General features: G+C 39.8%; 1 protein-coding gene across 1 annotated transcript in view; it reads left to right on the forward strand.

Annotated features, from left to right (window-relative positions):
* Positions 1-1,168: 1,168 nt before the first annotated feature.
* The window catches only part of GABRA4 (gamma-aminobutyric acid type A receptor subunit alpha4), a gene marked incomplete at both ends in the record, with an annotated part of 65,672 nt that continues 51,888 nt past the window's right edge, over positions 1,169-14,952 (forward strand). The window contains 2 exons of the mRNA XM_079775797.1: positions 1,169-1,254; positions 1,658-1,776. Coding sequence (XP_079631923.1) covers positions 1,169-1,254; positions 1,658-1,776 — 205 coding nt within the window. The remainder of the gene's footprint in view (positions 1,255-1,657; positions 1,777-14,952) is intronic.

Here is a 14,952-nt window from a genome sequence, read left to right on the forward strand (position 1 = left end):
AGTCTCTATGGTAAATTTATAATACGTGGCTGTCATAATATAATGATGTTTGGGGGTAGTGTACTTGGACCCAATTCAAATTCTATTAAACGGAGCAATCAAAGACTTATGTTACCTTTAAAGAAAAGAGTTAAGAGGTATAACTTCATAATTCTGCACTCTCTTTTTCCTATCTCTCTCTCACACACATTTTCCTCTTTTCCCTGTATCTCTCCTCTCTATCTCCCCAGCCATCCTTTCTCCCTCCCTAAAGCAACAAACCTCTGGAATTCAGTCAGCTCTATTATGAAAGAAAAGAGTGTCTGTTGTCACACAAAGCAAAAGATGCAGTGATTTGGTCTCCATCTCTCCCCTCCTTTTGAGGACAGAATGGGACAGTATAGGGGAGGCCCTGTGTTTGCCAGGTGGGGGGCAGGTCTAGTAAAGGAATTCGGAGTCTTCCCAGCAACAGCTTGGGAAATGCATCTACCACAGAGTGAGGCTCAAGTCCACTTCCCAACAGTTTAGGAGTCCGCTCAGTGAGTTGCAACCCCTTTTACCAGGAAGAATCTTAGTTCTTTCGCCGCGCCCCCCAGCCCCTAAAAGGGAGAGTCTCAGAGGCTGCTTTCAGTCTAGACTTCATCACTTCTAACCACGGCCTCCCACCCTTTCACCCAGCAAGCCTTTGTCACCCTGTCCTTTCTCTGCCTCCAGCCAGAAAATGGGTGCAAACAGGTCCCGAACAACCTTAGGAGGGAGGAGCTTCCTTGGTTGGATCCAAATCCCAGCGGTAGAGAGGGGGACCGGGAGGGAGAAGTGCAAGCTAAGCAGTCCAGTGGGCAGGGATGCGCTTGGGGTGGGGGCGCGTCTGCCCCTCCTGGCGGCGGGAGACCCTGGCCCTGCGCCCCAGAGTTAAAGGTCGGGAAGAACTTGCTCAGCTTTCCGGCCAGAGCGAAGCACTGCCAACCCGGGAGCTTCGGGGGTGCGGGCACGAAAGGGTGTGGAGCGGTATACATCGCTCTCGGTCCACAGTGGGAGCTCCGCGGGGGAAGGAGGGGGCCGAGCGCGGGCCAGTGTGAGCGCGAGTGTGCGCACGCCGAGCGGAGCTCTGCCCTCGCCTCGCACCCTGCTCTGGGCACCCGGAGAGCCTGGAACCGTGATCAGGCTTAAAGTATGGCATGTTGCAAAGATGGTTTCTGCCAAGAAGGTACCCGCGATCGCGACGTCCTTCGGAGTCAGTTTCGCCCTCCTGCACATCCTGTGCCTGGAGGCTTGGTGAGTTCTCGGGGGTCCTGGCGGGGGGGCGAGGGGAAGGTGGCGATGTGGCCTGCACCCGGACCTCTCGGGCCGGCTGCCCCTCGCAGGGCAAACCGGACCCTCCTGCCTCCGCGGCAAAGTCTGGAGCCAGAGCCAGGCTTTTCTGTGACTGCGTAGACGCGGAGAGCCGGAGGGCCCCCGGGTGCAAAGGAAGAGTGGGGGTGTTGAGGTTCCTGCGCGCGCGGTGCGTCTTCCTGACCCTCTCTCTCCATGATCCTTCAGCGTTGCCTGCTTTAGCTTGGGGCGAGCGACTCTTGCCATGGGAGATAAACCTGTTACCCACCTGTTCTGTGATTCTTAAAATAACCCCCTCCGCCCCCGTTTTTTTATTTTTATTTTATTTTTATTTTTGCATCCGCAGTGTAAACGAATCCCCAGAACAGAACCCAAAGGAGGAGAAATTGTGCCCGGAAAATTTTACCCGCATCCTGGACAGTTTACTGGATGGTTACGACAACAGGCTGCGTCCTGGATTTGGGGGTATGAACGATTTCAAACGCTCAAGTGTGCCCTGTCTGTCCCTCTCTCGGTCTGCCTGTCTGTCTGTCTGTGGGGAATATCATTAGGTATGCCTCGCGTGTAACATTGCAACATCAATCTATTTCTCTTCCTCTCCATCCCACCCTGCCCCCTGACACCTCTCCCTCCCTCTCCTCTCTTGAGAAGACCTCTGACGGGGAGACCGCCCCCAAACACACTTTCCCACCCCCCTGCCCCCTCGGAAGCTTTGCTTCTCCCCCACACTAATTACCTCACGGTACGTGACTGCTGGGAGGGGGAGGTTGGAGGGGAAAAGTAAAAAATGGGAACTTGGGGCTCAGCTGCCTTGTGCCCTGAGCATGGGGTTCCCCTGGACCTGGCCATTTGGCTCAGAGCAGGTTGCATTCCAAACAGCTGATCCCAGGTCCCCTGTACTCCCACGTGGTGTCAGTGCCCCAGCCAAAACCTCGGCCTTGTTCTACCTAGGACAGGAATCTGGGGCAGGAGGCTGCCTGCTCTGCTGGAGAACCCGGTCCTTTTCTCTTCTACAGTGGGATGCATTTTTTTATTTCTTTGGGGAGGGGCCATTTGCTTCTCTCCTAAGACTTTGCAGTCAGAGGTGTTTCAGTTTTATTTCTTCAATAAATATTTATAAAAGGTCGAATAGAGGTGCGTCCATAACAATACTGTTGCTCTCCTTCCTGTTTACATTCCCTTCGCTTACATAATAAGGATCTATGTGGCAGGCACTGTGCTAGGCACAAGGTTCACAGAAATCTCAAGATAACAATTCTTAACTTCAAACTCCCTCTCAGACCAGTTCGGAGAAGACTTCGGACTTCATCAGAAGTGTAGGCCCAGGTCTTCTGACCAACAAGTCCCTGTTTTTTTTTTCCCATCACACTGCGCTTGATACTTCTCAGGAAATGAGTTGAAGATACAGACTTTTCCTTAAGGGAGCTTACATTCTAGTAGTAGCAGTAATAACAATAATTAGTAATAACTAATATTGTAGGTATTTATTTAAACTTTCACATATATTTCATAGGCATTACTGTTCAACCCTCACAACAACTGTGAGCGAAAGCTATTGCTATTCCCATTTTACAGATGAAGAAATTGAGGCTTGGGAGTTCAGTAGGTGGTCCAAGTTTACATTTAGCAAGGGGCAAATGTGAACCCAGTTCAGGTTGTGTATTTAAAAGACAAACCCATGCAGCTTGGGAGGCCATCACATACTGTGTGACGAGGATCACATACTATGTATTAGCAGCTTGGAGGAATTTCAGCTTCCTATGGAGGATGTGTAGGAGATAAGATGATGGGGAAATGGAGAGAGTAACAGGGAGCAGAACATTCCTGTGAAAGAGTACAGAATTAGATGTGGTATAGAAGGAGTGTGGTCCAGGGTTACAAAGACCTGTTGGGAAAAAAAAATAGAATTGGATAAAGTAGAACTGGATGAGTCTTTGGAGTCCTTTTGTTCTTCTTGTTTGACAAAGACGTTTATACAGGAACGCAGCCTATTAATAATGATAGACTGGAGTCGGGTCAGGTCTTCTGACCCAAACCACTCTTTTCTGGATTTCATGAGAAGGTTATGGGGAGCCATTGAGGCTATTCATTCAACCTTTATGTGTTGACAGTGATAAATACGAGTGAGGAGGATGAAAGATTCTCCTGGTCCTTTTCACATTGCTTCTCCAGGGGTAGGCTGCTCAGCACTGTGATGGCCTTTAAGCAAATCTGAAAAGAGGCTTTCTTACCAAAGCGAATCATTTGTCAGTGCACAGTCTTTCATAAGTGACTGGGGAATTAACACTTTAGATCCAAAATAATTTTGTGGGGAATTTTTCAGGTGATGTGATAGCATTTAAATCTATATGATACCAATAAAAGAGGACCTATCTGCTCATAAAGGTTTTAAATTTGATGTTTCAAGTAAAGGGGAGAAAAAGCAGGAGTATTAAATCACATGTTGCTTAAATATTCATTAAAGAATTGATGTACCTGAACATAAATTAACGTGAAAATTTATAATTGAAACTACGGTTTTATTATTAAATGTTGAGAGCTAAAATAATACTTGCCCAGTTGGTTATGATACAAGTTCTAATTGAAAAGGAAGAAGGGATCCACTGTAGATAGGTCCTTTTTACCAACTACCCTCTCCCATAATATTATACGGACAATAACATGAGTGAAAATCAGTCTACGTAGGCCCTTGCTGGGTTTTGGTGAGCTGCAGTGCTGCTGAAATATCTCAGAGGCATTATTAGTCATCTTACTTGTCACTGCCAAGTCATCTGCCTTACCCACCTGGAAATACTTTTTATAGTTTTATGGGAAGGGGTGGAATTCACCTTACTTCAAGTGTTAGCAGTTGATTAATCAGTAAAAATTTACTCTAGCACAATTTTTTTAGGCTCTGCTTATAAATATTTGTGGTAAATGTGATTCATTTTTTAGAAGTGGGTCATTCTCTGTAAATGCGTAGTATGCCAAATGTGACAAAGGAATAGTAATTCTCACCTGCAGAAGATGTGTAACCTGTTTACAGGATGTTGTAAATGAAATAGAATTCACTGAAAATAATAGACTTCTTGGAAGCCACAAGTGTGATCCCTTCATTGACATTTTATACTTGGTGGAAAGTTTGGCATTTTAAAAATAAAATGAAAACAATTCAGGCTTTGGCCGGTATGCTATAAATGTGGATCCACATCCTGGTTCCTTTAATCCTACCTTTGCTCTTTGTGGAGCATTGACTTTATATCTGTTTATACAACTTAGCTGTGTTCCATTTCAAGTAAAGCTAAAAGCAAAGATCTGAATTGAAATCGGATGGTTTGTGATTGCTCAGTAGGCCAGGCAAGGGTTGAAATAGATTTAGAAACTAAATTACATATTTTTAACTCAGCAGCACAGCTTGCAATGGGGGAACTAAAAGGAACTGAAATAGTTCTCTTCTTTTCATCCCTCCAGGATCTCCTCTCCCTGGTTTCCCACATTCTCCAATTGGAGAAGAAAAGGGGGAAAGGTGAGAAGAGAAGGAAGGAGGCATGGTGTGAAAAGCTAGATTAGGACTTCTGATGGGGTGAAGTTTTTTCAATCTCTGACAAATCAGTCTGCTAGCATCCCGAAGTAGCTTCTACCTGCTTAGAAGTGGCATCCAAGCAAACCCTTCCACAGAGGAGCTAGATAAGCATCCCCCTGTGCCATTATCCACTTTCAACACTGTTGTAAGTCTTCTGACAGATGCATAGCTAGGGTCCTGACCATCAGGAGATAGTTTAGGAAGCCAGCCCTTAGCCATTTCCCACTTATGGAAGGCTTACACAAACTTTTCTTCATCTCAGCCTTTTGGTGTACATGATTTGAAATAATAAATGCTTATCCTATATAATAAAAGGCTAATATGCAAATAGACAGAAAGGCAGAACGACCAGTAGCTATGACGCGCACTGACCACAAGGGAGCAGATGCTCAATGCAGAAGCTGCCGCCTGGTGGTCAGTGCACTCCCACAGGGGGACCGTCGCTCAGCCAGAAGCAGGGCTCACAACTGGGCCTAAGCCAGCAGGCGGACATCCCCTGAGGGGTCCCAGTGCTGCTGCAGAGGCAGGAGAGGCTCCCGCGACATCCGCTAAGCCAGAAGGCAGACATCTCCTGAGGGGTCCCGGACAGCTAGAGGGTGCAGGCCGGGCTGAGGGACTACCCCCCAGTGCACAATTTTCATGCACCAGGCCTGATATAGTATAATTGCCTTAGAACATCTTTCTCAACCTCTCTGAAATAAGAGGGGAGCATTAGGGTCAGTTTTGCAAGGGTGCTCACTAGCATAATAGGATTTCACATTCATGGAGTCCTCTACAGTTTTGAAAACATTTTCATATAATAATATCAAATAAGATTATCGCAATAACACAACAAAATAAACAGGGCAGGCATCATTTCTGTTACAAAGGGGGCTAGAGAAAAGTTTCAATGAATTGCCCAAGAGCCCTTGAACTAGTAGAGGACAAGACCACAACCCACACCCCAGTCTTTAAAACCTTAATCAGGCTGCTGCTGTACTGCTTCTTCCATTTCTAAGTCTTTCTTAAATCCTTCTGTTTACCAAGAGTCAGATTTTCATTAACACTTCTTTTTGTTACTATCTAAGTAGGTCATTAAAATAAGCAAAACTACATTTCCCCCAAAGGAATGAAATGAAAACTTTCATTTTAAAGCTTTAATAACATTTTAAAATGAAAAAGCCAACATGGCAAAGTGTATATATACACTTAGGTATATTTTGAATAATTTTCCACATAAATGAAAATGGCCTTACAATGTTTTCAAAGAATCTACATCCCAACTTAAAAATTAAATATATTTTTGTTTGTATTCAATTAGTTAGCTTTATTAATTTTCTGTCAACAGAAAAATATTTTTAAAAAATATATAGATGAAAAGAACTCTTCATATCCACAAAGCAGCAGAAAAGTACAGCTTCATTCTCTTCTGATTTGCCATATTCATTCATTCATTCATTCATTCATTCATCCATCCATTCATTCATTCATTCATTCATTCAACCAGTAGATATTTAGAGACTACTATGTTTCAGGAGTAATGTTAGGATGTGAAGATATAATTTTGAATCAGACACAAGCCCTGGTGAAATTAATAGCTAAGTGGTGTAGAGGGATGAAAATAACAGAGAAAAAAACAAACAAACAAAAATAATGATGATGCTATAGGACAATTCAATAGCAAGCTAAGAATAGAGGATAAATAGGGTGAGGGACCTATTTTGGATACGGTGGTCAGGGAAGTCTTTTAAGCTGAGACCCAAGGGTGCCAGACTTGGAAAGGGTGAGCAAAGGTTGTTTTCATGCAGAAAAGCAAACAAACAAAACAACAACAACAACAACAGAAAATGCGAAAGTTCCCAAGGATTCTACGAAACTAGTGTGATTTAGATAGTGAAAGGAATTCAGTGTGCTTTAGCCAGAAAGCAGGAGGAAGAATCTCACAGGACTAGCTTGGAGTGGTAAGCTACAGCCATATCAGGCAAGACCTTAAGTATCCTCTGAAGGAGCTTAGATTATTCTTTTAGTGAACTTGGAAGCCATTGGAGTTTTTGGTTAATATTGAAGGTAATAACATCCCATGACTTAGATTGTAATGTGACATCTCTGGCTACAGAATAAAGGCTTAGATGAAGAAATGGGACAACATTGGAAGCAGGGTGACAAATGAAGCTCTTTTTTTAGTTTTCTCCATTAAGTTGATGGTGGCTTAGAATAAGATAGTAGGTGTAGTAAAAAAGGGTATAAGTGGATAAAAGTGAGATATATTTTGGAAGTATAATTCAACAAAGAATGGATCTGGATTGCAAATGAGTGTTTAAAAAAAAAGAGAGAGAGAGAAATCAAAATAACTCCTGGAATTTTATTTTGAGAAATTGGGCAAAGAATGGTGTTATTTAAACTGGGAAGGACTGGGGGAGAAACAATAAGTGCGGGGGTAAAATCAAGAGTTGGTATTTGTACATGTTAAATTTAGGTTACATATGTAACATCCTGGTGGTTGTACTGGTCTGGATATCAGAGAAGGGTTTTGTCTGGAAATACATGAGAGTCATCAGCGTATAATGCTGTGAGAATAGATATCTCGGTGAGAACATAGAACACAGCAGAAAAAGAGCCCATGACCAAGCCTTGAGGAACATTAACAATTGAGGAAATGTAGAAAATGTATGTAGAGTTACCAAAGGAGATCAAAAAAGAGTAGAAGATGATAAAGGCACTAGAAGTGTATGAAGTTATATAATTCAAGGGAATAGAATATATTAAGAAGGAGGGATGATACACCTCTCAAATTTCTCTAAGATATTAAGTAAACATAGGCCTGGATACATGGAGACATTTTATTTTATTAACTTTTCATCCAATATTCATTAGTCTTATAATATGTGCCAGGCCCTGTTCTAGGATGGCACTGGTGTGATACATTAGAGAGCGAAGGAGGTGCAATTTTCTGCCCTCATGAGCTGGAATTCTAGAAACTAAGCAACAGAAATAAAATATAGAATATGTCAGGTTGACAACTGCTTTAGGGTAATATAAAGCAAGTGAGGAGGTTGCAGGTTTAACTATAGTCGTTAGGGAATACTTAAATGAGAAGGTGACATTTGAACAATGATACTAAGTAGGTAAGGGCATAAAGCCACATTTGGGTGGAGTTTTTTGGTTAGAAGAAACTCTAGGTGCAAACACCGTAGGCGTGGAAGTCATTGTGGCTGCAGGAGTGAGAAGGGGCCAGTGTGACATAGGATGATGTTACATAAAGACTTGCAGGCTGGTAAGAACTTTTCTTTGAGTCTTGTCAGTGATTGGAGGGATTCCGGCAGGGGGAAAGACTCCAGGCTAATTTTATTTTACTATTATTTTTATTGATTGATTTGAGAGAGAGAGGAAGGGAGAGAGAGAAAGAGAGAAACATCAATGTCATGTTCCACTCCTTTATGCATTCATTGGTTGATTCTTGTATGTGCCCTGAGCGGGGATTAAACCCACCACCTTGGCATATAGAGATGATGCTCTACCTAAATGAGCTACCCAGCCAGGGCCCCCAGGAGAATTTTCTAAGGCTCACCTTGGTTGCTGGATTGAGAACAATCAGGGGTCAGGATCCAAGGCAAATGAAGAGAGGTTTTCACAATAAATTAGGCAAGAGATGATGGGCATTTTGACCAAGTTGGTGGCAGAGAAGTTTGTAAGGTTGTAAGGAATGGCTGGTTTCTGGTTGTATTTTAAAGTCTTAGTCTACTGATGTCAACTAGAATGTAGGATGTGAGAAAAAGGGAGGTATCAAGTCTGACTCCAAAGTTTTTGAACTGAACATTTAGAAAAATGGAGTTGCCAAGACTGTGGCAGAAGCAAACTGAGGATGCAGATGAATAATTTGCATGTGGATATGTTAAGTTTGGGATTCCTATTAGATATTAAGTGGAGATGAGCCTGGAATGCAGGGATGATGGGTATGACAATATATATGGAATTTAAAGCCATAACACTAACAGGATTATAAAGGAGTTAAAGGGTGATAGAAAGGAGGTCCACATATTTGATCTCTGAAATCTACAATGTTAGGAGGTAGGAAAAGAGAAGGAATTTATGTCCCAGGAAGACCAAGAAGGAGTGGTCTTTGAGGTAGAAGGAAAACCGTGCAAAGAGAGTGTATATACTGGATGTGAGTTAAAATTCTTTTTTCAAAGAGGAGGCAGAATTGATCGATTATATCTAATTCTCTTGATAGATTAAGAAAGACAACATAGAACTGACCACTAGATTTAGCAATATTTATAACTTTAGTAATTTGGACAAGCTCAGCTTTGGTGATGTGATGGGTATGCAATTCTGTATGGGTTCAAGAGAATGGGAGGTTTTTCTTTGTCTGGGCATTTGTACAGGGGAGCAGAAAAACTGGATTGTAAATGGAAGGAGAAGTAGAATCAAAAGAGCCTTTTTAAAAATGGGAGAAATAAGATTATTTGTTTAAGTTTGTGGGAATAGTTACTATCAATAGGGAAAAATGAATAATACTGACAAAAAGAATTTTAATGGATCCTGAGCATGAAAACCAAATTACAATTGATGATGGCGTGAATAAAAAGGGAAGAATTAGAGGCAATGAATATAGTTTTCTATTTGGGGTTTGTTATTCCCAGGAGCTTACAAGTGAAAGCGAAGAGAAGAGGGCAGGTTGCCTTTTTATTAAGATTAGAAATATTGTATTATGTTTGTGTACTACTGGAATAATCTGTTCAAGGATAATTTAATATTAGATTGGATGGAAGGGATAACTGAAAGAATGATGCCCTTGAGAAGACAAGAGACTATAGAACCCAGAACATAATTTACATTCTTATGCTCTCAGTATAACAAAAGAAGATATATGGTGCTATTATATATTTGCTTTTTTTTTTTTTAGGGAAAGGATATGCAAACTGCTTTTGTTTCCTGAAATAGGCATTGTAAAATCTAAATATAGGTTATTAGTAACTTGGTGGGTGTTTAGATAATACTTCACTTGGTTGTTAGTTTTCTTTTAGATGAAAAGAAAATACATAATTTTACATTTGTTTATCATTCTCTAGGCCTTTTTAATGTATTTATTTTAAAAAGACTTTAGTGCACAGAATTGGATTTTGATGACTAATCATCGGTTCATGACAGATTTTCATTATTGGTCACACATAGCCTTCTTTTTATTCACCCATCCATCTATTCATTCATTTACCATTATATAATAAACATACCAGTTAAATCATCAAACTGCACAACCTTGGAATCAACTTTTATTCTGGTATGTGGTTTCCCTCATCCTATCTTCCTGTCTTCTCCACCCAAAGTAATCACCATCCTGAGTCCTTTTAAAAATTATTCATAGCTTTTCTTTGAATATTGCTTTAGCTCAACTTTAGTTTTTAATAAATTAAATTTCAAAAATGTAATTGTTTTGAACATGATATATAATACTTTGATGCTTTTTTCAGTTATACTGCCATAGATCAATCGATCATTTTGACTGCTGTGTGATATTCCCATTGCAAAGGACCTAGTTTATTCATCTGCTCTGTTGGCAAGAGGCATTTTGCTTGTTTCCAAGATTGTATTGCTGTGAATGTTCTGGCCTAAATTTCCTGCTTTAAATGTACAAAAATTTGGGTTTTTTTTTTTTTTTTGCATATATATTCAGGAATGGATTTTTGTGGATCTTAGTATAAGTGGGAGTTCAACTTGATGAGATAATGCCAAACTGTTTTCTGTGATAGTTTTACAAATTTAAACTCCCATTTACAGTGAATATGAGATTCAGGATCCACAAATCCTTCAGCTCTCCACATATATAAATTTATGTAAAATCTCCATAGAATCCTTGAAATGGTATTTTGTTTTGAAATGATTTCAACTTTTTTTATTTTTAATGTGGTTGAACAGCTTTTCAAATCTTTTTTGCCTACAAGAGTTCTCCATCTGTGAATTGCATTTCATCTTTGCCCATATCTTACTGTTCTTTAAAAATGTTTTTCATATTTATTTAATTTCTTTATTTAAAAAGTTGACCTGTACTGTTAGAAGGATCACAGGGATATAGACAACACTAACCTTAAATGTTACCTCAGTAAAATTCTATAGTTTTCTGCTTTTTCTCTGATATCAACTGATATCTTTTGCTTGTTTAATATGCAGGAAGGCTAGTATTTCTGTTTTCTAAATGATGAGCAAAATTAGAGATTGTAAAGAAATATTTCACTCAAGATTCCTTATTGTTGTTGCTGTACTTCTTAAATACTTTTAAGTTTCTTGTTTTTTGGAGATGCATCAATAGTGTTTAGTAAGAGAAACCTTGATGCATAGGTGTGGATGGCTGAAAAACCAGAAATGTCTCCTCCAGTGCATACATGGGGAGGCCATGTGGAGAACAAACATTGACTAGTTTCAACAGTACCAAAAGGCTACATCTTTCTCCTGGCGTGATAGCAAATTGGACACTGTTATTGGAAGAGAAACTAAATAGTGATATCCTTTGGCCAGGTCTACATAGCTAATGTAATTAACAGTGGAAAATCATCTGATAACATTGTTAATTGCCTTCCTACCTTTCAAGCAAGTTAGATCCATTAATAATACCAGAGTATTTCCCTGAATTTGATATTGTAGCTTTGGCTCTTTCAAAGATTGCTCAAAGTCACTTTATTTGCCTTACAGACTACTCACCATATTTTGGGATTAAAAAACATTTCCTAAAGAAGTAGAATTTTTAAAATAGAACATATCTTTGATGTTATACAAATGCATATAAAATTAGGAGAAGTCCTACCAAGCCAAAATTATCTGGTTTTTATGTCATTATGCTCTTAGTAAGGTTGATTTGAGCATCCTAAACAGTACTGTTAGGGGAAGCGTCTCTAAGAATCATTCTTAATTGCATAGCTACCATTATTCCCTGAGAACTGATTTATTGGAAACCTATTACATCTAAGGCCTGGGATTAGTTCTGGGAGTGGAAACAAATATAAATAAGATGCAGTTCCTGTTTTTATCGGGAAATATTTTTAGCTTAACTGATGTAACAAATGAATCTCAGTAATTTTTCCTTTGGGGAAGTTTTTACGTCACTACTGGGATGGTATTAGGAACACAATCAAACACATAGTCACTCAGCATCTAGTATGTGCAAAGCACTAGGACAGTTGGGGACTTCAAGGAGGCTTAAGATTTTGTCTTTGTTGTTAATGGGAGAAAGAGAGACTCAATCTGAGCAAAGGCATAGAAAGAGCTGCAGGAACACAGTTCAGAAGCTACTCAGAAATAAAACTGGAAATGTAGGCATGGCAGTTACATACTAGATATAAAATTATATAACATAATTAATTACTGATTAATTATTTAATGATGTAATTAGTGTAGTGAAGCTAAAACATACTATGGAGATCAATACAAGGGAGTTATAATTCTGACTCTGGCATAGAATATTTAATCTCCCTTAGCTCAGTTTCCATATCCATAAAATTCTCATGATAATATCATCTTTGGGGGTTGGCGAGAAGATTAAATGAAATAGCATATGGGAAGAGCCTTGTATCTTGCCTTATACATAGTAAGCCTTCAATTCATAGAATTATTATATATCTTTTTATTGTCCTTTGGAGAAAACCCATTCACTGTGAGCAGTTCCACACATAACATGCCCCACTCCCCATCCTCTTGGTTATATCTCTAGTCCAGGGCACGATCATTCCTCAGCAGAACTAGGATGACAGCCTCTTATAAGCCTCTCATACTCTTGCCTCCCTAAACTTTGTTGTCCATATAACTGCCTGAGTGATTTTGTAAAAGATACAATTCAGATCATAAAATTTCCTTACTTTGAATCCTTGATGATAAAAGGATACAAATCAAGCTTCTTATCACAACCTGTACCCAGAGACAGACCTGTGCTACCTATGAGAGGGAGAACACTTGGGGAAAAACATGGGGAAAATGATGAACCTCTGTATTTATTTGCTCAGTCTGCCATAACAAAGTACCACAAACTGAGTAGCTTAAACAATAGCAAGTATTTTTTCACAGTTCTGGAGGCTTGATGTCCAAGATCAAGGTGTTAGCAGGGTTGGTTTCTTTTGAGTCCTCTACCTTTTGCTTATAGATGGCTATCTTGCCTCTGTGTCTTCACATGGTCTTTCTTTTGTGTGTTCCTGTGTTCTAGTCTCATCATTTTATAAGGATGCAAGTCACATTAGATTAGGGCCCATCCTACTGACCTTATTTTAATTGAATTCCCTAACTCCAAATATGGTCACATTCTGAGGTACTGGGGGTTAGGACTTTAATATAAATTTGGGAGGACCATAGTTTAGCCCACAACAACCTCTTTATGTGTCTCCCATCAGTCACTGCAATTTCTACAAGTATTTTCCGTGTAGCTTTAAGAACTGTTACTATAACATATATTATAAATATGTTGTTTAAAAGATGCCACTTTCAGAATTTGGGCTCAGGGGTAGGTCTCTGTCCACTCACCCTGGTATTTGCTCTGTCTCTGTGGCTTTTATTTCTTCTCATTCTCTTCTTCACTTGCTTTGCTCCAGTTCCATTGGCCTTTTCCTAGTCCCTAAACACACTAAGGTATTTTCTGCCTCTGAGCTTTTCCCCTAGAGTTCTGTGTGCTTGGAATGCAATCATTTCAGCTCTTTCAATGGTTTATGCTGGAAGAGTGGCTAAGAAATCAAGAGTGGCCCTCCCAGTCTCTCACACAATTACCAGCCTCTTTTGTTCCCCTTTTGAATGACAGTATTCTTCCACTGAATTTATTTCTTTATTTTACTCTGACTCCTCCAATAACATGTTCACTCCATGAGGCAGGGAACTCATTAGTCTCATTTAGCACAGTCAGCACCAGGGCCTAGCATGGGACCTGGCACACAGCAAATGCTCACTCAAAAAAAATGTTTATTGAATAAGCGTCTCAATGAGACCCCCTTTACCCATCATATGTTTTTAGGGCCTCACTCAATCTCAAAGATTTTGAATGCCAGATAAAGCAAATACTGAGTTAATGTCAGAAATACCAAGGTTGAAATTCTGAATGCAAAACCATTTCAAGAATCAGTAAAAAGTGATATATTATGTAATCTTTGAAACTATCCATTAATATCATAGAATCATTATGCTTCAAGTAGAATTAGCATAAACCCACACACCTTGAAATAAATTTATAAGGAAAAATGTAATTGGCTTAATTCCTCCCTCTCCTATACTTCCCCCAGTCCCATAGAATACCTACCCTGTACATATTTTCCAGGACCCATACTATCTAAAACAACAGATGCACACTGCCTGTAAACTGGAGTAAAATGAACATCATCACCTAGGAACCTGTTAGAATTGCAAATAGGCCCCGCCTTAGTCCCATTGAATCAGCAATCTGTGCTTTCACAAGGCTTCTAGGGGGATTCTGATCCAGTAAAAGTTTGGGAACCACTGCCCTAAGTTGATCTTCAAAGTAACTTTTGATTTTTTTCAAGAATCTTGTCAAACAGTCTAGTTGTCCCAACATACTCAACTTGAATTGTTCTAAGTAACTTATCTCTCCTTGTGCAGACTTACAGTGCAAAACGGTGCTTTTAATACTTTAGTAATTGTCCTTAAGGAACTCCCACCCTTGAACCACTTTGAGTGAAATCTCCATCTTCTAAGGTTCAACACATGTTACCCGCTTCCTGGATACCTATCTCTTCCTGGAACAGTTTGGCTTTAATGAGTTATTACCACTATCTTTTTGTAGTTTCAAATTGCTCATTCAAATAACAATTCAACTAACTTCTCATACTTTCTCTGTTTTCCAAAGGTGTTATTTTAAAAAAATGAAAACTCATGACAGATCAGCTTGATCTATGCCTTTTCTCTGACTGTACTTCCAAAGGATGTATTTTTTTTAGGATACTTATTCAGGAAAGAATTTTCTCATTTTCCTTCAAACTATTTTTCTTTCTATGGCTCAGTCTTCATCCTAAACAGGAAGAAATATTCTGATTCATTTTTATGAGGATAACTTTAGACCTAGGGCATTAATCTATACCAACTTCTCTTTGTCATTTTTGGAATAAATTTATTCACCC

The sequence above is a fragment of the Cnephaeus nilssonii genome, assembly GCF_951640355.1.
Source record: "Cnephaeus nilssonii genome assembly, chromosome: 1".
Taxonomy (NCBI): Eukaryota; Metazoa; Chordata; class Mammalia; order Chiroptera; family Vespertilionidae; genus Cnephaeus; species Cnephaeus nilssonii.